Source organism: Staurois parvus, unplaced genomic scaffold, assembly GCF_062004578.1.
Source record: "Staurois parvus isolate SC_StPar_1 unplaced genomic scaffold, SC_StPar_1.0 ptg000397l, whole genome shotgun sequence".
NCBI classification, from domain to species: Eukaryota; Metazoa; Chordata; class Amphibia; order Anura; family Ranidae; genus Staurois; species Staurois parvus.
Window position 1 is genome coordinate 662,658 of NW_028318193.1, and position 24,937 is coordinate 687,594.

Consider the following 24,937-nt stretch of genomic DNA (forward strand, 5'->3'; position numbering starts at 1 on the left):
TACTTCTTTTACATGTTTTATCAATGCTGCTTCTAGAACAGTAAATTGTAGACCAGGTAATTACTAACTGTTATAGTAACCAAATGTGTTTTGACTGTCAGTTATTCCCTACATATTGCAACTAAAGCAGGACCATAAATAAGCTTCTCATCCATTTACTATATAAAAATTGAAAAAGCTAGTGATTATTTATTTATAATGTTATGTATTAACTAAAAAGATATTTAAGCTGAAGATAATAATGACATATTAAATATTTAAGACACTTTTCAGGCAAACAGCTAACTACACAGATTAAATACTTTTCTGTACATACAGTTTTAAGAATACCACAGTTGTACCAAACAGAACAGTCCTACTGCAGTTAAGTAACAATTATAGGATTTGTCCCTTTCCTATCCTGTGAATGGACAGTAAAAGGGAAAGTAGCAGGCTGATGAGCCCATCTCTTTGTCTCTCTCCTTCTACCAACATGCTCCGTTTTAGTTCATAATCATGCAGCTCAACAAGTTGGCTCCTTGTGCTGCTTCTTCCTTTTCCAGTCTGAGCTCTGATGTACACAGAATTGCAAGACGATGATATCAAATTCAGGTACTTATCTGCCTGGAGTTTGGCTTTAACTACTTGAGGATTTTGAATGGAAGAGATACCTCCTAAAAAAACTTTAACAAAATCTGTTATGTCCAGCTCCTCTTCCCTGCCTCTTCTCCCTCTGCTACCTGGGCTAGCAATAAGTGGGTACCCCTAGTCCCACTCTACAGATCCTGGGCACCATCAGTTTAATGGTGTTGTCCCAGGCAGCTGACCAGCAGAAGGTAGGGGATGTGGACAGGAGGGGCTGCTGGAACAGCATTTGCTGGAACTGATCCCCTGTAGTTCCCCTATGCAGTGGCTGAAAGCCAGCTTCTCCTCCTCTCCCTCCCATGGGCTTTCAGCTGCTGCAAGGGTGGGGGGATACAGGGGATTGGTTGCAGCCTCTTCTACCACTTCTTTCCAAGTTCTTCTTCCTTCTGCTGTCCCCTCCTCTGTGACGCTGCCGGCTTTCCCTCCTCTCCTTTCCTCTGGCTGCTATGGGGGAGAAAGCGGGAATGGGTTGGTACATATAGTATGTCATTTACTGTCCCCTTCCTTTTCTGAAAGAACAGTATGAGTGATCGGTACTAACCACTCACTGTTTTCATTCATAACTGAAGCATAGTAAACAGTGTTTACTTAAGGGCTCATTCACATGGGGTTTCTGGCCCATACAGTGTAAATGAGTGGTTTGTTTGCGAGATTGGAGCCATCTGTTGCTCCATGGGGACTCAGCAGTTGTACAAACACAGGCATCAACAGCGAGGCTCTTACTTTACTTTCCATTCATCATACATCAGCATCAGAGGTTGGTCATCAGCTCTGAGGAAAGGGATTCGTCCCTGAAACGCATCAGCCATTTGACCGCACTGACAGTGAGAACACCTTGCCCGCCGTTGTGGCCATTGTCATTTTTCTATGCTTTTTAGATACATGCTTCGTCTGTGAGTATGTTTTTATGATTTAATTCCTACAATAAACCTTGGATAATGCACTAGGTGTGTGCGCGCCACCTGTTTTCTCTCTATCCTCTGTTGTACAAACACAGCCACAGGTCCTAATTATGACAGCTGTGCAGGGTTGGGTAAGTGGCCCCAAATGCACAATGTCTGTGTTTGGGGCCCTACACTTGCACCCACACATCTGATAACTTAGGACCTGCAGCTGTCTTTGTACAACTGTAGTGTTCCGATTGCATAACATAAGCTGCCTGCAGACAGCTCCAGCCACATTTAAAAAAAAAAGCTGATTCCCACTGTACAGGCCACAACAGTCATGTGAATGACCCCCAATACCTCATTCACACACAAAGCTTTAACAACTCTGTACAGTTTTATCTTCTAGATTTAGCTAAACTTTTGTAAGTTTGTGTTTATGTCCACTAATAATATATTTTTAGTGAAAATATTGTTTTGATATTTTCGAAGGGGGAAGGCCGTGCATATAATTGGATAGTCAAAGCAAACACAGCTTTTTATTTTTTTTTTATGAAAGTTTTTTCAGTTTTCACGTGCTCTATTTCTATAATTAATCAAATCTCGCGAGTAGCAACATATAATTTTCATATATACATTCACATGTATATGTCACTGGAAGCATTTTGTTCAGGAGGCAGTGGGTGGGCTGCTAAAGTCTTAGGTTGCCTTTAAATAGCTTCCTTAGAATCCAGACATGTTAAGCCTCTAAAGAAACAGCAAAATTAAATAAATGTGATCTTTTGGCAGGTAATATCAGTGCTGTTTGGCCTCTACCTTATTTATTTCTTATACAGTATTTTGTATATAAAGTGCTCAGTAATTTTTGACAGTTACCTTTCTTTGGTTCTGCTAATTCCTTTTGAGTTTTTTTCACAGGTGCCCCTAAAATGACATAAATTAGTAAAAGACCTTTTATGCTTTATATAACCTAATTTCAAGTACACGTAAACAAACATAAATAGGAGCTGTTGCAAACTTGATATACAAGTTTAATCTATTATTGTATGCCTTTAGCTGAAATGGTAAAAGGTAAAGAGTAATCATGAGTAAATAAATCTGAAAACTGGATAATTTGCACGTTTTTTTAAAATCCTCCTGAATATATACATGAAAATGTATCCAATGCTCTGACAATAATAAAAGCAATGTATGCTGATTACCTAGATTCATATTTTTCTTGATTCTTTGTAGCACAAACATATGTACATGGAAACATTCATTAGACTAAACAATGATGGAACTGCAAATCTCCTGACTTGATTGTTCACATTTCTGTATATCTCTTCCTTTTTAACACATTTTTCAACATGAAAACAACAGTAGGATCTGTATTCCCATTGGACATAATGTATCTATTGTTCTGTGTTGCCTATCTTGTCTAAACATTTTCTATACATATGTATTGTTCTACCTTCTATTTTGTCCTAAAATAAAATGCATGAGATAAGGCTTGTGAAATCATCTTTCCAAGTTTCGAAGCTTGCATTCTGATTGTCCTGGCAGTGTAGACTGTGCTGTATAAGGAACACAATATTGGAATGCATATACTGTATCATATACAGATCTTTACTACTTTATAACAAACAAAGCACTCTGCTCCTGAATTTTTCACTGCCTTTATGATCTCTTGGGCTAACTCTGTGCTCTTTAGTAAAGTGTTTATTTAATGTCAGGTGATTGTAACCAGAAATGTTAATTGAATTTTGGTGTACTCATCCTTTTAGAGTAGTGCGGAGTACACGCAGGGAGTTTTGTCATTCAACCCAGCGGGAAATAAAAGCTATTAGAAGGATTTTGAGCTTTATTCACTTTTTTTCAACACACTGCTATTATTTTGAACACAACTGTATACTTTTTAGTGATCTATATCCTGAGCTAATGCTTACTAGGATTTTACCTTTAACTGTTGTTTTAGAGGTTGTTGGCTGTCCATGTGATCTTTTTGTGCATATGCAGTGTCTGTTGGAGGCTGCACCTGCCTGTGTGGGTTGCAAATGAATCACCTGGATCCTTTTTAAATAATTCGCTGGTAACTGGTTTGTACATCTAATATGGAAGTTAAAGGACAAGTTCGCTTTTGGGAACATGTTACATGTTTCACCCATTTTTAGGGTGGAACATGTAACATGTTCCCGATCCTGCAGCCACTGCCCCTTCCCCCCTCCTTTTGACAGCAGTATGGGGAGAAGCTCCCTGTACTAGCTGTCACTTTTTAAAAATAGCGTGGCCATGCTGGGCTCTGCCCACATGGCTGCATCATTCATTCACAGCGTTCTGTGAGTTAATGGACTACAAGTCCCAACAGCCTTAGTGGCTGTTGGCTTGTAGTTCTCAATGAACTTCCATGGCACTGTGAGCACTGTGGTAGTTCATTGAGTGTTCCTGTCAGAAGTATTGGCTTGCCTGTATTGGATGTATGAGCCAGCAAATAAACGGACATGTCTGCTGATCGCTGGTGCAATGCTTTACAGGCTCCTACTACAAAAAATAATAAATGCACATTTTTTTAACTGCAAAAAATGTGCATTTATTATTTTTTAGAGAAAGGTGAACTCAGACTGTGCTTGTACTTGTAATAATGTTATATGATATTGGATCACAAGTACCTCACCCCTGAGGAAGATAAAAATCAAAACACATTGGTATACCCTGGATATAGGGCATATGTTGAAATATTGACACAATACTTGTGATGGAGCAGAACATTAACTGGGTATTGCTGTAAAACAGTATGTTTGTTTTAAGGATGTGTGATATATCAGCTATGAAATATTTTTATTGATATACTGTATGTTTTATGATGTAACAAATAAAGAACATTATGATATCCTATAATATAATGTTATAAACTGTTGCCTATAAAGTCCTATGTGATTTATGTGCATGCATATGTCGTTGGAATAGGTAGCGGAGAAATTAGGATTTCCTGTGATGAATCCACAACAAAGTGAACAGGCACAACAGTGTTCATAAATGTCCAACGCCATTAATTATTACAAGTGATATACTGTATGCTGTTTACTAGGATAATAATCTGCCCTGGAACAAAACACAAACCTTGCCATGCTTGGCTATTTGCTAAAATAGAAGCAGACCTTGATTATCAGATAAACCAGGCCTAAAGCCTGCCAATCACTTTCTGCAGACAAAACTATAGGAAAATATCTCGATCCAAAATTAAAGTAGCAAGCCTAGTGCTAAGGAGGCACCTATATGCGTGCTTTCATCAGATCCCGTACTGAGCTGACATCACTGCTAGCTCCATCCAATTGTGTACATCTGACTTGCAAATGATAGATTGCAGCTAGTGGTCGGCGGGTGTGGACGGGTCGTCCGTCGTTTTTTTAATTTATTTCGGCAAGTCGGCAGCATCGTGACAATGCTGGATGCCATGATTGACAATGGATTACAATGCTGGAACCATTTTTATTTAGTTTTTTTTTTTAAAAAAGGGCTTGTCAAAAACAGTTTTTATTTTTTGTTCAATAAAGGATTTTTTTTCAAAAGTCTGGCCTCTTTATTTTTTCAAACTTTTAACCCTTTAGTGAATGGATAGGGGTACAAGTACCCCTAACTCATTCACAAGGGGGGCAGCATTAAGGGTTCCCCCTTATTTAAAGGGGTACCCCGATGCTAATGAGCTCCTCTGCCTACAGACCCCCACAACCACTGGGCCAAGGTTGTGGAGAAAAGGCCATTGTCCTCATTAGCATGGGGACACCATCCCAATGCTGAGGGCACGTGTCTTGGTAAGATGAACGAGCGCCCCCCTCCTTTCCTGGACTGCTAGGTCTGTGCTTGGTTCAAGGGGCTGGTCGGAATTTAGAGGGGACCCCCACGCTTTTTCCCCCCATTTTTTGGGGGTGGTTCCTCTTAAAAGTCCTACTAGGCTTAAAGGGCCTAGTATGGCTTTTATTGGGAACCCCACACACATTTTTCCTCCCAATCTTGGGAGGTGGGGTTCCCCATAAAAGACCTACAAGATCTAAATAGGCTGGCAAGGCTTTTAGGGGGAATCCCATGCACTTAAAAAAAATTACTGTGCGGTCCCTCCTAACCTTCCTACCAGACCTAAAGGCTCTGGTATAGATTCGGGGGGGACCCCACTTTTTTTTTTTTAATTAAAAATTTAATAAATGTCAGTCTTGCTGCAGAAGTTCTATACATTGTACAGATTTGCAACTTTGCAGGTATCTTAAAGCCCCCCCCCCCCCCCAGACATGATAGTTAAAGGAATGTTTCAATTTTATTTTTTTTTTTACTTTAAGCAATGAAACATGACTGCCCTTTTAAAAACTGTACCTTTTTTAAATGGTTGTTTTTCCTGATTCCTGTCTCCATACCCCTTTTATGGTCAATAACTTGCAAATAAGCCTTCAAAACTGGCACTTTTGAATTTAAAAATTTGAGTTCCATAGACTTGCATTATGTTCGATGTAGAACTTCCTTTAGGTTCAAATGTTCTACCGCGAACCAAACAGGGCGGTGTTCAGACCATCACTATTAATTTTCATACTGTGCCTTTAAGCCTTGCACATAATCTAAATCTTAGAATCTTGGAATGCACAATTAGAATATTTGTCAGGGGCAAAGGTGGGTGGTAGGGAAGAGGGGATGAGAAGGATGGATAATCTTAAAATAGGGTTGTGTTCACCTTCTAGCTTCATGAAGTGTTATCTGGCTTTCTAGGAGCTCTCACCCTTTAGCTGTGGTCACAGGGAAAATGACTCATTACATGGAAAAGCAACTGCTTAAGTAATGTGTTTACCTTTCTTTGGTTCAACTGTTTCTTTTTCATGTTTCTTCACAGGAATCTCTAAAAGCACAATGGACATAATTTCCATAATGACAACTATTGATAAAATTTCCATGATACCTATTGGTAAATATAATATCTTTTTTTTTTTGTACCACGTGATTATTTTTTTCACAACAATTTGATAATCCACTAAATCAACCAACCACTGGTGTTCAACAGTGGACATGATGCTAAAACAGATAATGATTGCCATCCTTCTTTGAATGCTGTAGTCAATTAAAAAAAGAAAACAACACTTATGGCAGCTGATTGCAAATCCCTTCTTTGTCACAATAAAGAGTACTCACTGCTGTACACTAACACTTATTTCTGGCTTTCATAGCAGAAATCAGAATATCCACTAAGGAAACAACTTGAGAAGATCAAATGTGTATATCCTAATCTGTGTGAGTCCCTTTCCTTTTTGTTAGAGAAATAAATGAATGTAAGTCTTTTGAGATAGATTCCCTTTAATATTGTGAAATTACTTTTCTTTTTCCTTGTCAATGCTAAAAACTGAACTTCTAAAAAAAACCTGCACATATTAGCAATTGTAACATTTTACTTTAACAGTAAAAAAAACTACTAGACTGGGCAGCCCACATGTTTAGCTAACACAACATCTTGAAAAACAGAAATAATTCAATCCAATTTTCTTTCGTATGTCCCTTGCACATTTATATGGTATATAGGGGGTATACATACCTTTCTTTTGTTCTTTTGGCTCTTTGACTGGTTTTATCTCTGGTGTCGCTAAAACAGAAGATAAAACCAAGTCAAACAACGTTTGTTTGTTGTTTGTCAATATTAGCACATCTTCTATGAAACTTCTTACTATATTTTGCCTATTTCAGTTATTTTATCCACATAAAGTATTTACCTGGGAAACTGATAAAAGGCTAAAAGACAATAAGAAAATACATCTATACAATTTTTTTTTATAGTTCCTCATGGCAGGGTTATTTAGAACTCGAAATATAATTTATTAAAATACGTGTCTACATTTCTGAAGCTAGGTGGCATTATCAAACCACCTAAACAATGTGTCTATCCCTCATAACATCACAGCTTTTCTTTGATTATGGATGAATACTAAAGCCTAAGTGGACATCCTTTTCTGGTCATGCTGGCAGACTTATATTCTCATAGGCACTTACCTACCTTTTGTTTCTATTATAGATTATGGCAGCATTTACTATGCAGTTTGGAGATTATCCTGTATGCCTGTTTACTCAATAAATAAAGAATTAAAACCCCCCACAAAAACCAGCAGAAGGGGCATATCTTACAGTGAGTAGGATCCCTCATGCTAATGCTGTTCCTGCCTCCTCACCCTTGGCATCTTCTGTTGTGGTGGGGTTACTAGAACTAAGGGGCTGTCACAGGCTCTCATCAAGAGTGCCAAACTATGCACATCATTTCCACCCAGTTCTGTCATTCATAGAAGCGATACTACAGCTTCTATGAACTGAATAGGATCTATGAATGAAAGGAGCTGGTCTATCAATCATCCACCCATCCTCTATTCATATATCAATTTTCAATCATAAAAGCTCCAATACAGCTTCTATGAATGACGTAAGTGGACAGAAAAGGCAGGCATAGATAGGCTCTCTTGATGAGAGACCATTAGTTCTATTAACCCCCTTCCCCGTGCCAGAAGATTTCAGTGGTGGGAGTTGGGAAATGGGGCATGAAGAGAGGAAGATTTCACCAAATAGAAGAAGTATCAGCACAAAAGACACATATCCTACTGATTTGTATGTTATGTCCCTTATGCTAATTTTTGTATTTTTTATTTTGGCTGCATTTAAACTTTAATGCTTTAGGAAATGAAAAACTAACATAAGACAATCACCTTTTATAAACATTCTCTGAAAAACTATTAAGTTCCTTTAAAGTTGTATTTAGCTAGGATGACATATTTATTTGTTTCCTTTGCAGGTATTTTCCCAGTTACCTCTGCTAAACCAGAAAAAATGTTAGTTTCATTTTAATCTTAAGCTGAACTTCAACCAAAAGGGGAAGTACCACTTTTCCACCTCCTCCCCTCTCCCACTTTTGAGCCTTTTTATTTGGGGAGCGGGTACCTAGTTTTATTTGCCTAAGCAACCCTAGCAGAAGTTTGGCCCCCTTTATTTGCCTGCAGCCTTTTAGGACATGTCACAGGTTCCAGGAGGTTGCAAGAACTTTCTAAATGCACAGAGCGGTTTGCACATACACAGTGGGAAGTTGGCTGTGAAGCTGCAAGGAGTCACAGCCGGCTTCCCAAAGTAAACATGCTAGCTGGAACCCTGGACAGGTAAGGGTCATTTTATTAAAAGTCAGCAGCTACAGTATTTGTCGCTGCTAGCTGTTTTTTGTTTTTTGTGCCACAGACATGATTTGTCATAGTCAGTCACTTAAGTAAAAGTGACATGTAAATATACAGTACATAGGGGATCAAGGAATTATGTTTACAATTAGGTTTGAAGACAATCATACAAAATACTGATTGATGGTCTGATTATGTGTGCAACTTAAGTCCAGTACATACAGGTACACCAACAGGTTGGACAAACACAAGGGATGGATCGCTCCCTCTGTGATATTGTGTTTTGACAAGGGGACTCCTCCCCACCAGGATACACTTATCAACACGCACAGCAATTAATTTTCTAGCATGTCCCTTTGACAAAAGCCTGTCGTTAGACCTGCTTCTGTCAAACAGACTGATGTACGCACTGACCGCTGAACCAGCTGATTTTTGAACAGTGTGTAAACAGCTTAAAAAGTATTCACATAGATAAATGATGTGAAATGTTTAGATACCCACAGATAAACTGTAATTGTCACATTAGGTATTTACAATCCAGTCGGGAAGCACAAATCTAACTGATCTTGGAAACAATTGATTTTTCTAATCACTTTTGTTTCCTCAGCACAGGGGTAGTGGCAGGATTTGTGGTTTAGTCAATGTACATGCAGACGTGGCCAAAATATTTATATATGGTCACGAAAAGACCTTATAGAATTTTCAGTTTTCAGAATTTCTGAACATCATCTGATGTATACAGCTAGTCTTGGGCAAAAAGAAGGCCTTTTGTCAGGTAATACCAGGGTACTAAAGTAGAGTTCATATTACTATTTCTAAGAAGAAAAAAAAGCATCTACTATACCAAATAATTAGAGATGAGCGAATTATTAAAAAATTCGGTTCGGCTGATTCGCCGAATAAATTCGCTTCAAGCCGAATATATTCGCTGCGAATTTAACTTATAAAAAGGGTGTTTCTAGGCTTCAGAGAGCCTTTATATTAGTGCAGAACACTGTATCTTTAATTTAAATGCCCTTGGAGTCTGCTGGGGAAGAGAAATAATACTGTCAGTCAGTATGACATGCAGATGAGTGCCGTCGATCTTAGAATCACCGCACACTTCACTCATTTGGGCAGTCACGGGGCCAAAACCAGAGTGTGGAGCCACAGTGTGGCGGTGGAGGCAGCAGCAATGGGAGGCCATACAGCACCCTATGACAAAATGGAACCCACCAGCAGTGTGAGGAGACCTGAAAGTGGCACATGGCAGAGTGTGGCGATGGAGACAGCAGCAATGGGAGGCCGTACAGGGACCCATGACACACTCTGGACCTGGCAGCAGCATGAGGAGGTGGTACAGGGGCCCATGGCAGATTACGGGCCTGGCAGCAGCATGAGGAGGCGGTACAGGGGCCCATGGCAGAGTGGCGGAGCGTAAGCAGCTAAAATTGAAGGCCATACAGAGGCCTATGTTAAAAAGTCCCCCCAGCAGCAGCGTGGGGAGACGACTATCAAGAGTCCAATGGCAGAGTGGCGGAGCAGAAGCAGCTTCAATTGAAGGCCATACACAGGCCTAGGTTTAAAAGTCCCTCACAGTTAATTCCAATAACGAACTCTACTGCTCCGTGCAATCTACTTACGAGACCCTGGGCAGGTCTGGGTCCAATTTGTGGTAGAGACTGGTTTTGTTCAGCCATGCTTGAGCGAGTAATAACAGGTCTGTGCTGCCCTTTGGTGTCTGGCTTAATGCGCACAACACTGAACGTCCCAGCGTTTGTCAACGGTTTGCCGTTAAGTGATGCAAACCCGCTGAACCACGTTCATGAGGAGCCGGTACAGGGGGCCATGAATCAGTATGGACCTGGCAGCAGCGTGAGCAGACGACAGAGGCACATGGCGCAGGGTGGCGGTGTAGGCAGCATTATTCTGAAGTCATACACAGGCCTAGGTTAAAAAGCGGAAGCCGTCAGCAGCGTGAGCAGACGACAGAGACACATGGCGCAGGGTGGCGGTGGATGCAGCAGTATTCGGAAGCCAAACACAGGCCTTGGTTAAAAAGCGGAAGCCGTCAGCAGCGTGAGCAGACGACAGAGGCACATGGCGCAGGGTGGCGGTGGAGGCAGCAGCAATGGAAGGCCATACAGCACCCTATCACAAAATGGAACCCACCAACAGTGTAAGGAGACCTGAAAGTGGCACATGGCAGAGTCTGGCGATGAAGTCAGCAGCAATGGGAGGCCGTACAGGGACCCATGACACACTCTGGACCTGGCAGCAGCAAGAGGAGGCGGTACAGGGGCCCATGGCAGAGTGGCGAAGCGTAAGCAGCTTAAATTGAAGGCCATACAGAGGCCTATGTTAAAAAGTCCCCCCAGCAGCAGTGTGGGGAGACGACTATCAAGAGTCCAATGGCAGAGTGGCGGAGTGGAAGCAGCTTCAATTGAAGGCCATACACAGACCTAGGTTAAAAAGTCCCCCCAGCAGCAGTGTGGGGAGACGACTATCAAGAGTCCAATGGCTGAGTGGCGATCCGGGAAGTCAGCGTTGTGATTGCAGATGCAATGCAGAAATTCTACGAAGTAATGCCGTGGGTGCGAAGAAGATCATATACCAGGGACAGGGGCAGGTCGAGGACACGTGATTTCAGTGGGCTTGCTCCCGGGCCATGCCAACTAACGGTTGTGTCTGACGTACCCACCGACCGTTGGCTGTAGGTGTCAGAGGTGACCTGGGAAGAGGAAGACGACCGAGTCAACCAATCGATGACGGCAGGGTTGTCGGTGGAGACACCACCGCTGGATGACACCGGGAGCACTGGCCTCTGGCTGAGACTAGTGCTGCCTCGACCCCTTCCTCTGCTGCCACGTCTCTGCGTGTTGTCTGACATACTCTTTAATTCAATAAGCACCCCAAAAATAAAACCGGATTTAACTCTTTGAACGTACAATAGTGGTTGTGAAGCAGAAAGTCAGTTTATTTAGCACAATCGGTCAATTGCAGCTTGCCGTTGGCTGTAAACTGTACGTTTATGTCACTGGAATGCACTAATCACCCAAAAAATATTACCGCCACCCGGCGTGTATATGGATTTAACTATTTGAACGTACAATAGTGGTTGTGAAGCAGAAAGTCAGTTTATTGTACACAATCGGTCAATTGCAGCTTGCCGTTGGCTGGAAACTGTACGTTTAGGTCACTGGAATGCACTAATCACCCAAAAAATATTACCGCCAGCCGGCGTGTAAATGGATTTAACTCTTTGAACGTACAATAGTGGTTGTGAAGCAGAAAGTCAGTTTATTGTACACAATCGGTCAATTGCAGCTTGCCGTTGGCTGTAAACTGTACGTTTATGTCACTGGAATGCACTAATCACCCAAAAAATATTACCGCCAGCCGGCGTGTAAATGGATTTAACTCTTTGAACGTACAATAGTGGTTGTGAAGCAGAAAGTCAGTTTATTTAGCACAATCGGTCAATTGCAGCTTGCCGTTGGCTGGAAACTGTACGTTTATGTCACTGGAATGCACTAATCACCCAAAAAATATTACCGCCACCCGGCGTGTATATGGATTTAACTCTTTGAACGTACAATAGTGGTTGTGAAGCAGAAAGTCAGTTTATTGTACACAATCGGTCAATTGCAGCTTGCCGTTGGCTGGAAACTGTACGTTTATGTCACTGGAATGCACTAATCACCCAAAAAATATTACCGCCAGCCGGCGTGTAAATGGATTTAACTCTTTGAACGTACAATAGTGGTTGTGAAGCAGAAAGTCAGTTTATTGTACACAATCGGTCAATTGCAGCTTGCCGTTGGCTGGAAACTGTACATTTCTGTCACTGGAATGCACTAATCACCCAAAAAATATTACCACCAGCCGGCGTGTAAATGGATTTAACTCTTTGAATGTACAATAGTTGTTGTGAAGCAGAAAGTCAGTTTATTTAGCACAATCGGTCAATTGCAGCTTGCCGTTGGCTGGAAACTGTACGTTTATGTCACTGGAATGCACTAATCACCCAAAAAATATTACCGCCACCCGGCGTGTATATGGATTTAACTCTTTGAACGTACAATAGTGGTTGTGAAGCAGAAAGTCAGTTTATTTAGCACAATCGGTCAATTGCAGCTTGCCGTTGGCTGGAAACTGTACGTTTATGTCACTGGAATGCACTAATCACCCAAAAAATATTACCGCCAGCCGGCGTGTAAATGGATTTAACTCTTTGAACGTACAATAGTGGTTGTGAAGCAGAAAGTCAGTTTATTTAGCACAATCGGTCAATTGCAGCTTGCCGTTGGCTGGAAACTGTACGTTTATGTCACTGGAATGCACTAATCACCCAAAAAATATTACCGCCAGCCGGCGTGTAAATGGATTTAACTCTTTGAACGTACAATAGTGGTTGTGAAGCAGAAAGTCAGTTTATTGTACACAATCGGTCAATTGCAGCTTGCCGTTGGCTGGAAACTGTACATTTCTGTCACTGGAATGCACTAATCACCCAAAAAATATTACCACCAGCCGGCGTGTAAATGGATTTAACTCTTTGAATGTACAATAGTTGTTGTGAAGCAGAAAGTCAGTTTATTTAGCACAATCGGTCAATTGCAGCTTGCCGTTGGCTGGAAACTGTACGTTTATGTCACTGGAATGCACTAATCACCCAAAAAATATTACCGCCACCCGGCGTGTATATGGATTTAACTCTTTGAACGTACAATAGTGGTTGTGAAGCAGAAAGTCAGTTTATTTAGCACAATCGGTCAATTGCAGCTTGCCGTTGGCTGGAAACTGTACGTTTATGTCACTGGAATGCACTAATCACCCAAAAAATATTACCGCCAGCCGGCGTGTAAATGGATTTAACTCTTTGAACGTACAATAGTGGTTGTGAAGCAGAAAGTCAGTTTATTTAGCACAATCGGTCAATTGCAGCTTGCCGTTGGCTGGAAACTGTACGTTTATGTCACTGGAATGCACTAATCACCCAAAAAATATTACCGCCAGCCGGCGTGTAAATGGATTTAACTCTTTGAACGTACAATAGTGGTTGTGAAGCAGAAAGTCAGTTTATTGTACACAATCGGTCAATTGCAGCTTGCCGTTGGCTGGAAACTGTACATTTCTGTCACTGGAATGCACTAATCACCCAAAAAATATTACCACCAGCCGGCGTGTAAATGGATTTAACTCTTTGAATGTACAATAGTTGTTGTGAAGCAGAAAGTCAGTTTATTTAGCACAATCGGTCAATTGCAGCTTGCCGTTGGCTGGAAACTGTACGTTTATGTCACTGGAATGCACTAATCACCCAAAAAATATTACCGCCACCCGGCGTGTATATGGATTTAACTCTTTGAACGTACAATAGTGGTTGTGAAGCAGAAAGTCAGTTTATTTAGCACAATCGGTCAATTGCAGCTTGCCGTTGGCTGGAAACTGTACGTTTATGTCACTGGAATGCACTAATCACCCAAAAAATATTACCGCCAGCCGGCGTGTAAATGGATTTAACTCTTTGAACGTACAATAGTGGTTGTGAAGCAGAAAGTCAGTTTATTTAGCACAATCGGTCAATTGCAGCTTGCCGTTGGCTGGAAACTGTACGTTTATGTCACTGGAATGCACTAATCACCCAAAAAATATTACCGCCACCCGGCGTGTAAATGGATCTAACTCTTTGAACGTACAATAGTGGTTGTGAAGCAGAAAGTCAGTTTATTGTACACAATCGGTCAATTGCAGCTTGCCATTGGCTGGAAACTGTACGTTTGTGTCACTGGAATGCACTAATCACCCAAAAAATATTACCGCCAGCTGGCGTGTAAATGGATTTAACTCTTTGAACGTACAATAGTGGTTGTGAAGCAGAAAGTCAGTTTATTTTGCACAATCGGCAAACTGCAGCACCAACTGTGCACGACAGCCACCAAAAAAAAAAGGGTGTATGTCACTTTAAATTTTCGATTCTTTGATAGCTGTGGCCCTAAGTAACGATTCTGTGTCCCTGAGTAACGATTCTGTGTCCCTGAGTAATGATTCTGTGTCCCTGAGTAACGATTTTGTGTCCCTGAGTAACGATTCTGTGGCCCTGAGTAACGATTCTGTGGCCCTAAAGTCTCTGTGGCCCTAACTCTGTCCCTTAATACACACAGGCCTGTCTCTCTTGAATGACCGGAGGCTAATGGAGAATTCTAAGATGGCCGCGATTTATAGCTCCACCATTACACAGTGCTGGCTGGCTGCTGATTGGCTAATGCGATCACATGTCATGAATGCATTATGGGTCAGCGCGCCTTGTCTGCGCGCCTTCCCAGAGATCCCCGCCCCATCTTCTCTGTCCATTTTCTCCGTCGCCACACATGTCGCCGCCATTTTTGGGAAAATTAGATTCGTGCATCCGAAGTTTGCTAATCTTCGGATTCGTCGCGAATAGAATTTTTCCAAATCTTCGGAACGAATTCCACTTCGTCATGTTCGATTCGCTCATCTCTACAAATAATGTAAACACAATACATACCTTTCTTTTTTGGGGTTTCCTCCTTTTCAAGCTTTTTAACTGCAGCTTCTGCAAGAAGAAACATTATCTTAAGAGCATGAAACAGCCAACATTTCACACAGTTTTGTACACAAAAAGAGGGCCATGCTTATAGAAGCGTACTTTTATCTTTATTAATATACTACCAAAATCAAATCTTCAACATTTTTTGCAAAAATTTTGTTTAAAATGTGCTGCAAAACTACCACATTTAAAAAATAATAAAGCTGGACATAGACTGAGTAATTTTCTTCCCTGCAACCATGGGTTGCAGTAAAGAAAATAGCTGATTTAACATCAACACAGTCAGTGCTGATGGGCGAATCCCTCCTGCAGAGCCGTTGTGTTATATAATAGCTGCTAGAAATAATGGCAGATAAAATCCGACAGACTAGTTGACTGATGGATCAATTTGGGTACATCTAGCCTGCCCATACATGGTTTGAATCTCGGCTGGTTCCTGTTGGTCTCTGCCAATATTTGAACTGTCTATGGCTGGCTTATGACCTTCATTACGTTGTATTCAAGCTAGAGAATAAAAAAGGTAATTTAAAATAAGATAAGATATTGTTAAGATAAGATAATATAGAATAGATAACAAAAAAATATATATTAATTCTGTTTGCGCTCAGTCAGGGAAGGAGAAATGTTTCTCCTGCTTTTCTTTGTATTTGCAAGTTTGCAATAAAATTCAAGTTCCGACAAAACTTTTTTTTAAAGGTTTAGTGGGTAAAAATTGGGACCTCTGTGAGTTGTTACTGCTCTCTGTGGCTAGTGGAAAATTTCCAGAAGGAACACAATTAACAATAAAAATATTTTTTTTTATATCTTGGTCACAACATTGCCATCAGAACAGGATGTGACAGGAGTTGTCATTGATGAAAGCTCAGAAGGTAATAAAAACTCTAATAGGTATAAGGAGAATGAAGGGTGCTACACTTAGGTGTCCTTTTATCATGCAGCGGTAATTGTGCACTGCTCAGTTCTCTGGCATTCTCAGAGGAGACAGTTCTCCTCTGAATGCCTTTTTATGAAGCGGTGTAGATCGCTTCTTCTAATGAAGAGAGAGGCAATCTACAAACGATTTGAATGCTAGAAAATGGCTGCTGTTACTGTAATCTCACAGAATTACAATAAGAGATCAGTCAAACACAGTTTACTAAGCAGTGGTAAATTACCGCTGGTTCATTTGTGGTTCCCCAATTCTCCACCTCTGGGCTGGAGAATCTGGAGGGAGAACATAGATCGCCATTGAAGGGCTGACATCGCTCCTTCATACACTGGTAGTCTGTGTGCTGAGATGATCAGTGGAGAACATGTTCTACGCTGGTCATCTCTGTTTCTTAAACCACTAATGATCTGAGATCAGCAACGATCCTCAGGATTGCCGCTGATCTCAATTTCATAAAAGGACACCTATATGATGGACCATGGAGAACAAACTCTTCAATGGAGAGTGCACAGCTCTAATTTGTTATCTTTGGATGTCTGTTATGAAATGAGTATACTTGGATTTCTCTATCTTTGATGTAGCACTCTTATTGTCCTTACACTTTCTATTATTCACCTGAGGTGTCTCTAGGACCCATCTGTGTTAGGGGATGGCTTAGTCAGAATCATTCTGCTCGACTAAACTAATTGCAGATTCAGCATTTCCCATCAATATCTCTCAAGCAAATAAAACCTGACACAGGATCTGACTTACCCCCAATATTACTAGGGCTACTAAAATGTCTGAAGTAACAAATTCATGATTTAAACAGTTATTGTCTGAAAATATATTCATATTGCTACTTTTCTTGGGCTCTGTTGGTTATTTTTAATTATTTTTAGTGGTGCTACTAAATATACATAAATGGTAATCATGTATTCATTTGATGTTTTTACAAAGCATTGTTCATTAATGTTCAACAAATTACCTCACCCTAACAATAATCCACAGTAAGTTTTAAATATGCTTTCATGTATATAATATTTTCTAAACTTCTACAGTGAATAATCTAAGTATAAAACATAATTTATTTTCTGTCTTTTAAATATGAACAATGCTAAATGTGATCTTATTAAAAAGCAGTCTATAAAAAGGTTTACTTACATTCTATTGTGCTGAATCTATTGTTGTAAGGTTTTCGGTGTAAAAGGAATAATCAAGAAAGCATGTAGGACTGGTACATTTTTCTCTAACCTTTTTTGTGACCATGGGTCATTAAAAAACAGATACAAAGAACAAAATTGTTACAATAACCTTATAACTAATTTAGCTACCAAAATAATTTGCATTATTATTATTATTATCTCCGTTATTTTAAAATACATAAAAGAGAATTAAAGCTTCAACCTGCTCATGTTCTCTGATGATTGAAACATGAAGCTTTGGTAGACTGATATTTTAAGCTGCCTTACTTAAGACTTTTTTCTCTTCTTTTTTTCTTTCACTGAAGTAGAGAAAGTAATAGCATATACACATTTTCAGCATAGTGCTTACTTTCTCATTTACAAGTTACTGTGTATATTTGACTAATGAAAGTCAAGCCAATTGATTTCTAACACATCTAATGCCATTGCATCAAGAGGTCCCCCTCTGTACAAACTGACATGCCCTGTCAAAGCTGTTCTGTGCTGAGACTTCCGGTTCCTGCGCCACATGTACTAGTCATGGGACCCGCTGCTCCAGGCACATCCACTTAAAAAAACATCTCCCTGCTCCTGAGACGTGCACTCACCGGCACAAAAGTGTCCCCCAATCCTTACATGATCCTCCCTGCATGGATCGGTATCTGCTGCTGGCTCTACCCGGCTCCGGTCCTGCTGTACGGATGGAGGGATGCTGCTCTCCCCCTCTTGCAGCCAAGATGGCTGACATTAACAGCAGCAGAATGGACACAGGACCAGATATGGCAGAGATACAGGCACTGACTGCAGCTACACCAGGGTACTCTCACACTCATAGTTCTACAGAGCACTATGATAAAATAGCACAAGCTGTTGCTTCATTATTGTTACCTATTATTACTCAGGCTGTGGACAGAGCAGTATCTTTGGGAATAGAACAAATTAGAAAGGACTTAGAAGAAAACACAAAACGTACAACTGAAACGGAACAGCGTCTTTCAGATTTAGAAGACGAGTTCCAATCTATGCAAGCGGGCGCTCTACAATCCAAACACACGCAACTAAACATTCTGGAAAAACTTGACGACCTAGAAAATCACGCGTGCAGAAACAATCTGCGGGTCATAGGCCTCCCAGAATCCTACAACCTTTCTAAAATATGCTTAATGTGTATTCCCACACCACTAGGTATCCCTACACCTTGTCAAGTCGAGAGAGCGCACCGCCTAGGGGCACCCTCAAATGACAGATGCACACCACGCTACGCTGATCGCGTGGCCATACTTAATTTATTTCGTAACTCTCGCTCCCTACAACTAGAGAGTCACAAACTGCTATTATTTGCTGACTACTCACAAGAAGTATCGCATAAGAGAAAAGCGTTCCAGCAAATATGTGCCACTTTATACCAAAAAGTGGTTAAATTTACCCTAGCATACCCAGCTACACTACGATTTACCATGCCTATAGGAGACTATAAATCATTCTTTCATCCAGAGGAAGCTCTACAATAAGTACAGACCATTATCCCTGATACTAATGGTCCTCTGAACTCCCAGCATGCAATCCGAGACCCAGGCCCAAGAGACCAACGCAGTCCCTGTAAAGACCTTCCTAAACAACAATGTGTCAATCTTTCTTCTGCTAAGCTACGACTGCCCTGATTGGGCCAGCGTCCAATAGCCTAAACCACTATCTTACTACCTACCGAACTGTCTGTCTCACCACTAGGTCTTAAGTCCTTCAACGGGCTTAGTGTGAGTTACCCACAGTAGGGATGTTAAACGTCTCAGATGAGAATTTCTTCTTACCAATTTGATGTCCTGTATTGTGCCTTATTGTTATTGTTACAGTTATTCTTTTAAAGGATCTTTAAGATCCATGGCATTTAGCCATGAATGTATGTCTCTGTCATGATCAATACTACTGTATGCTCCGACCACCATAACTCTGCTGATATTTGGGATTGCTGGCTCCTCCCCCACCAGGGGATCCCCCTTTTCACCGATCCCAACACAACCCCTTGATGCAGGTTCATTTCCTGTCAACTCCGGTTATGCTGGTCGAAGTATAGGAGTAGCATGTGAAAAAATGTGAAGTTCAGCTTGCTATTATGGTTTACTGAGTATTTTGTTCACTCAATGGGCCCCCGTTGGGCTTTAACAGTGTCCTTTTCTCTATTCTTCTGTCTGTCTATTCCTTTCTATTTACTCGGAGAGCACCACTACCTCAGACATTAACTTCACTCCAAATGAGCCTGAAAGATAGAGTTGAGTTTGCTACGCCTCTTATGCACATACCTGACCATTACACCTCTCTATATACCCTCATATTCCTGACACTTTGACAAACATATTTTCATGGAATGTCAAGGGCCTGAGATCACCCCACAAACGTATGGCCATACTCTGCCATCTTAAATGGCTGAAAGCAGATATAGCTTTACTCCAAGAAACGCACCTAACTCAATCCGATTTCGCCCGTATGAAAAAATTATGGGTGGGTCAGGTATTAGGATCCTCTTCACTCCAATACAAAGCAAGAGTGCTTATACTCATACACAAACGACTCACTCCTGAAATAATCTCCATAGACTAAGATGAGGCTGGGCGATATGTGACTGCTCATATCAAGCTTGGCTCTGTCTCCCTGGTTCTCACTAGCATATATGCCCCAAACTCGCCATCTAAACAAATCTTCCAAGAGATGTCCTCAAGGATATTGAAATACATTCATCTCCCTCTCATTATAGGAGGCGATTTTAACTCCTGCATGAACGCGCATGAAGATAAATTAAAAACAATTGACCACGGTCAACGACTTCCCATCGTCTCACCCCCGGCACCAACGATGTTATGTCATTTTGTGAAAGCTCTGCAACTTACTGATGTTTGGCATTTAGCCCACCCTGACGGTAGGGACTATACCTTTTACTCCCCTGTTCATCACACTTTACCTAGAATTGACTACTTCTTCTCCAACTCATCTGCTCATTTGCTACATCACATTACAGACTCCACAATACACGACATTGCTATCTCAGACCACTCTCCGATCTTCATCACCCTAAACCCATCACCCCTAGGTTTTGCATAACACCTGGCGGACCTTAACTCACACAAAAACAGGAAGGCATGGGCAGACGATAAACACCAATTCGATATTTGGGCAGCAGCCCAAGAATCTATACATCAATCTTATCTTGATCTACAATATCATAAATTTGGAAATAAGCCTTGTAAATTGCTAGCCCGACTATGCTGAAAACCTTTCACCCCTACCCACTTCGCAACTCCCAGGGCACATTAAAAAACTCACCAGAGGAAATAATTTCCATATTGGAAAATTTCTTCGCAAAACTGTATGACCCAGATCCTATAGATATATCCCGAGCCAACTCTTTTTTGGAACATATAACCCTTCCGCAAATAGATCCTGCAGCATTACAATCCCTGAATGCCCCGATATCTCAATCAGACATTCTTTTGGCTATACAATCATTAACGAATGGCAAAGCCCCTGGGCCTGACGGGTACACAGCGGAATTCTACAAGCTCATGGCCAAAACCCTCACCCCCACTCTACAGGCATTATTTCAAACAATTCAGGAGGGAGGGGATTTCAAGCCCATATCAAATTAATAGCAAAAAAAGACAAAGACCCCAAAGATCCCACTGACCCGGGTTCGTACCGGCCAATATCCCTTTTAAACCTAGATGCAAAACTACTATTTAAAATTATAGCAAACCAATTAGCCACCATCCTACCTTTCCATATTCACCTCACCCTTCACAAGCAGGATTCGTATAGGGATGCCCAGCTGCCTCAAATATACGCAATGTTTTAACGGTCCTGAATCAGGCTAAACATAACCCACTTCAGGACCTAGTGATCATCTCTCTTGACGCCAAAAAGGCTTTTGACAATGTTAAGTTTACATGGCTGTACTTAACTTTACAGAAATTCGGTTTTGCGGGCCCATTCACACACTTGATCCAAGCAATGTATTTGGCACCAGTAGCACAAGGGCACAAGACAGGGGTGCCCCCTATCCCCTTCACTCTTTAATTTAGCCTGGAACCATTAGCATGCTTTCTATTGTTTAATTCCAACCTTTATGGAATTTCAATTGGCCAACAAGAATTGCGAATCTCACTATTCGCAGATGATATATTAATTTTCACCTCTAATCTTTCTTTAGATCTGCCCTATATCCGCGATACATTTTCAGATTTCCGCCACTGTTCAGGACTCCACATAAATTTTACTAAAAGCAAAATTCTTCCACTGTATCATGCTTGCCCTCCCACGTGGACCCAAAACCCGCTCTTCAAACTTGCTTCCAGTCATATCACATATCTTAGTATTAAAATAGGAAAACTCGCCTCGTCTTTATACACGCTCAATTATATACCAACAATCAATAAAATTATAGGAGAATTGGAGATGTGGAAAGATCTACCGTTATCGCTTTTTGGAAGGTCCCATCTTTTTAAAATGGTGAGCTTCCCGAAACTCTTATATCCTATACCACTCCTGTTGAGGCATAGTGACATAACAGAACTAAACAAGGCGATTTTTATGGAGGGGAAGAGACCCACGCATCGCACTACACAAGTTGTTTCTTCCACGGAGTGAAGGGGGATCTGGACTCCCCAACATACAAATTTGCAATCTTTCTTGTTTGCTACGTATCTGCCTGGACTGGCTTACCCAGACGTCTAGATACTCCAACTATCAACTTGAGTCTGTTATGGTCCATACACTTAATCTCACGGCCCTTTTACATTCAAATGTAAAATCACTCCCATCCCATCTAAAACATAACTCACTCATAAGTGACACTCTCATCACATGGAGGGAAGTCAGACGCAAGCTAGGAGTTTCCCTGTGGCTCTCTCGATTTCTTCCTATTCACCACAACCCTTCCTTTCTTCTTCCACAACTTCATGCAGCTTATGAAATGTGGGTTACACACAATCTCCTTTTTGTACAATAACTGTTTGATACTTCTACTGGCTATCCTAAGCCTCTTCATCACATCTTGCAAACCTTCAACTTACCCTCCCATCACTTTCTTTATATTCTACAAGTGCGGAACTATGTCAACTCCATTGCTCCAATCAAGTCTACCAGATTTCGCACAACGATAATAGATGTATTGGTACAAAACCAAAAATACAAAATATCAAACATTTATGGTCCAATACATTTACATTACATGAAACCTCTGTAAACCTCCGCATCAGTGAACTCTTGGGTCAAAGACAATGCCTTTACAGTAGAACAATTATTAGCAGATTTCAACACCACATGTGCTTTTAATTCAAATGAGTTTTGGCGCAAGCAACAATTCAAGATCATGCATCGTGCCTATATGCCTTGTCTCTTTTCGAAAGCCAATCCCGCTGTGTCCACATGCCCGCTTTGCGGTTGTTTTAAACCCTCATTACATCACAGATTTTGGCTCTGTCCATCTATATCTGTCTTTTGGAACCAAGTAATCAGCTTTATAACTTTCATCACCACTCTTCAACTGTCCAGAGATCCGCTGCTGCTCCTCTTCGGCAATATGGAACAACCTACTACAGGACCTTCTCCTACTCCGTTATCAATTCTCAGAAAAAATAAACCATGCCTATTCACCTATCTCTTGATAGCGAGAAGAGTCATATTAAAAAAAAAGGGTCTCCAACTATCCTCCAACCATAACTGATTTAAAGCAAGATCTTCATTTTCTTCTCTGACTGGATAGACTTAATCTAATTTCCTCACCCTCCAACCACAGAATGGACCAATATTTCTGAAAGTGGAGGCTATATATCACTGGAACATTTTTCATACCGGAACAACACTTTTTCCTCCAAGATTCCAGAGTCTTGAGAAATAGTATTAAGCTTCTCTAATGATGTAATGTTATTTTGATTACAGTGTGTATATGTGGGATATAATATTCACATCACCTCAAATACTTGCAATACCTCTCCCAAGTCTTTGCCTCCTCCTTCCTCACCTTGTCTCCTTTTTCCTTTCCTCTGAAAGGTTATGGACCCTTGCTATACCATATCACTAATATATCTATTTACAGAGTGCTCTACATAAACACAACAACCAACTGGAGGTGATTATGCTCTCTCTAACACAAACGCCAACACAGAAAGCCATAAGGTACCCTCCAGTTTGATTCTCACCAATCCTAACATATTTACACAAACTCTGATCTTGGCTTAATCTCTTTCGTTGCCAATCATGCTAATTGGTTCTTTGGGAAGTTATTGCTCACCCCCCTTCCTTATTTCTCTGCTTTATTACATGTACTTTATCCTTTTTATTTTTCCTCATTTTCTTGTCTAACTTTTCTTCCTCAAATTTATCTTCTCTCTTTTCTTTCCTCTTTCTTTATCGTTCACTTATCACTCGTATATAGTTGTTTTCTTTTTGTTTCCTTCTTTTTTTTTTTTTTTATCTATTGTGTCCAGGGTGGACATCGGCCAGCATGTCATTGCACCTTAGAAACCCAAAAACAATACCTATACCATACATATTATCCCCCCTATTCTGTTCCAACCATGTTTGTTCCTAGCTAATAAACTATCTCGCTTTTATCACTGTGCCACATCTGCCTATTAGGTACTAATCTCTACCTGCTTCATTCAGGAACACTTGAATGTTCTATGTCATGCTTCTCATAAGATGGGGATAGAGTTTTACTACATTTCTTTGCTGACATGATATGTTTTCTATGTCGCCTGTTTGGTTGTTAACATGTAAGTGATAAAACCCAATAAATATACTTTAAAAAAAAAACTGTTCTATGCTGATGTAACAGAAAGGAATAAACATTTATGTTGGTCTCCCCCAGAAGACATTTCTACATCTACAATCCATAAAGTAAAAATGCAATGATTTAACAATTAGCAATAAATATGCATATTTTATTATTATTTTATCTATCATCAAAATGCGGAAGACTTTTTTTGTTAAAAATTTGTTAAGAGATAAGGCAATGGTTTAGAAACACAGCAAAATATATTTCTGTTTTAAGCATTCTGTTTTAAACAAAGGCTGCCACTAAAGATTTGTCCAGGCAATTGTGATCAAAAATGTTCGCATTTTAATGTTCCTAAATCATTATCAAGGCTTTTCTATCTAAGAATCTAAATGCATAAGTGTTATATGTTCTGACTGACACATTCATCTTATAGGTCAAGATGAGAAGTTGAGTATCAATATTCAATATAACTCTGTTTTATTATGAGTATGTGGGTGTGTATTTATGTTAAAAGCTTGTATGTACTGTACTGTTAAAATATGTCTGTCCTTTACACCCACTCTCTACATGCAGTAACTTTATTGTTGTTGTGAGATAAAAGAATATGACTATCTTTCTTTGTTTCCACAGTTTCTTTGTCCTGCTTTTTACATGGGTCTCATGTGACAATTGTAGATTGTGCTTCATTAACATTCTAAATTAAAATTTAGTTGCTACAGAAGTTCTGTATTATTCATATTTCATTATTATTTTGCACTATTGATGATTTTTTAAATACATTTTTTAAATCATGCATGAAAATGCTTACATGTTACATTGCTTATGCTATGTTTTTTTCCTAATGTTTATTTAGAAGCCAATG

The 24,937-nt window shown here is 40.4% G+C and overlaps 1 protein-coding gene across 50 annotated transcripts in view; it reads right to left on the bottom strand.

Moving 5' to 3' along the window:
* Positions 1-24,937, bottom strand: part of TRDN (triadin) — a 974,263-nt gene that overhangs the window by 385,879 nt on the left and 563,447 nt on the right. For 48 of the 50 annotated variants that reach the window (XM_089686429.1, XM_089686384.1, XM_089686382.1 and 45 more), the window contains 4 exons: positions 15,174-15,221; positions 7,054-7,101; positions 6,319-6,366; positions 2,385-2,432 (listed from right to left, as the gene is read on the bottom strand). In XM_089686429.1, the coding sequence (XP_089542555.1) occupies positions 2,385-2,432; positions 6,319-6,366; positions 7,054-7,101; positions 15,174-15,221 (192 nt within the window). The remainder of the gene's footprint in view (positions 1-2,384; positions 2,433-6,318; positions 6,367-7,053; positions 7,102-15,173; positions 15,222-24,937) is intronic. The other 2 variants (XM_089686424.1, XM_089686425.1) reach the window with 2 other exon arrangements.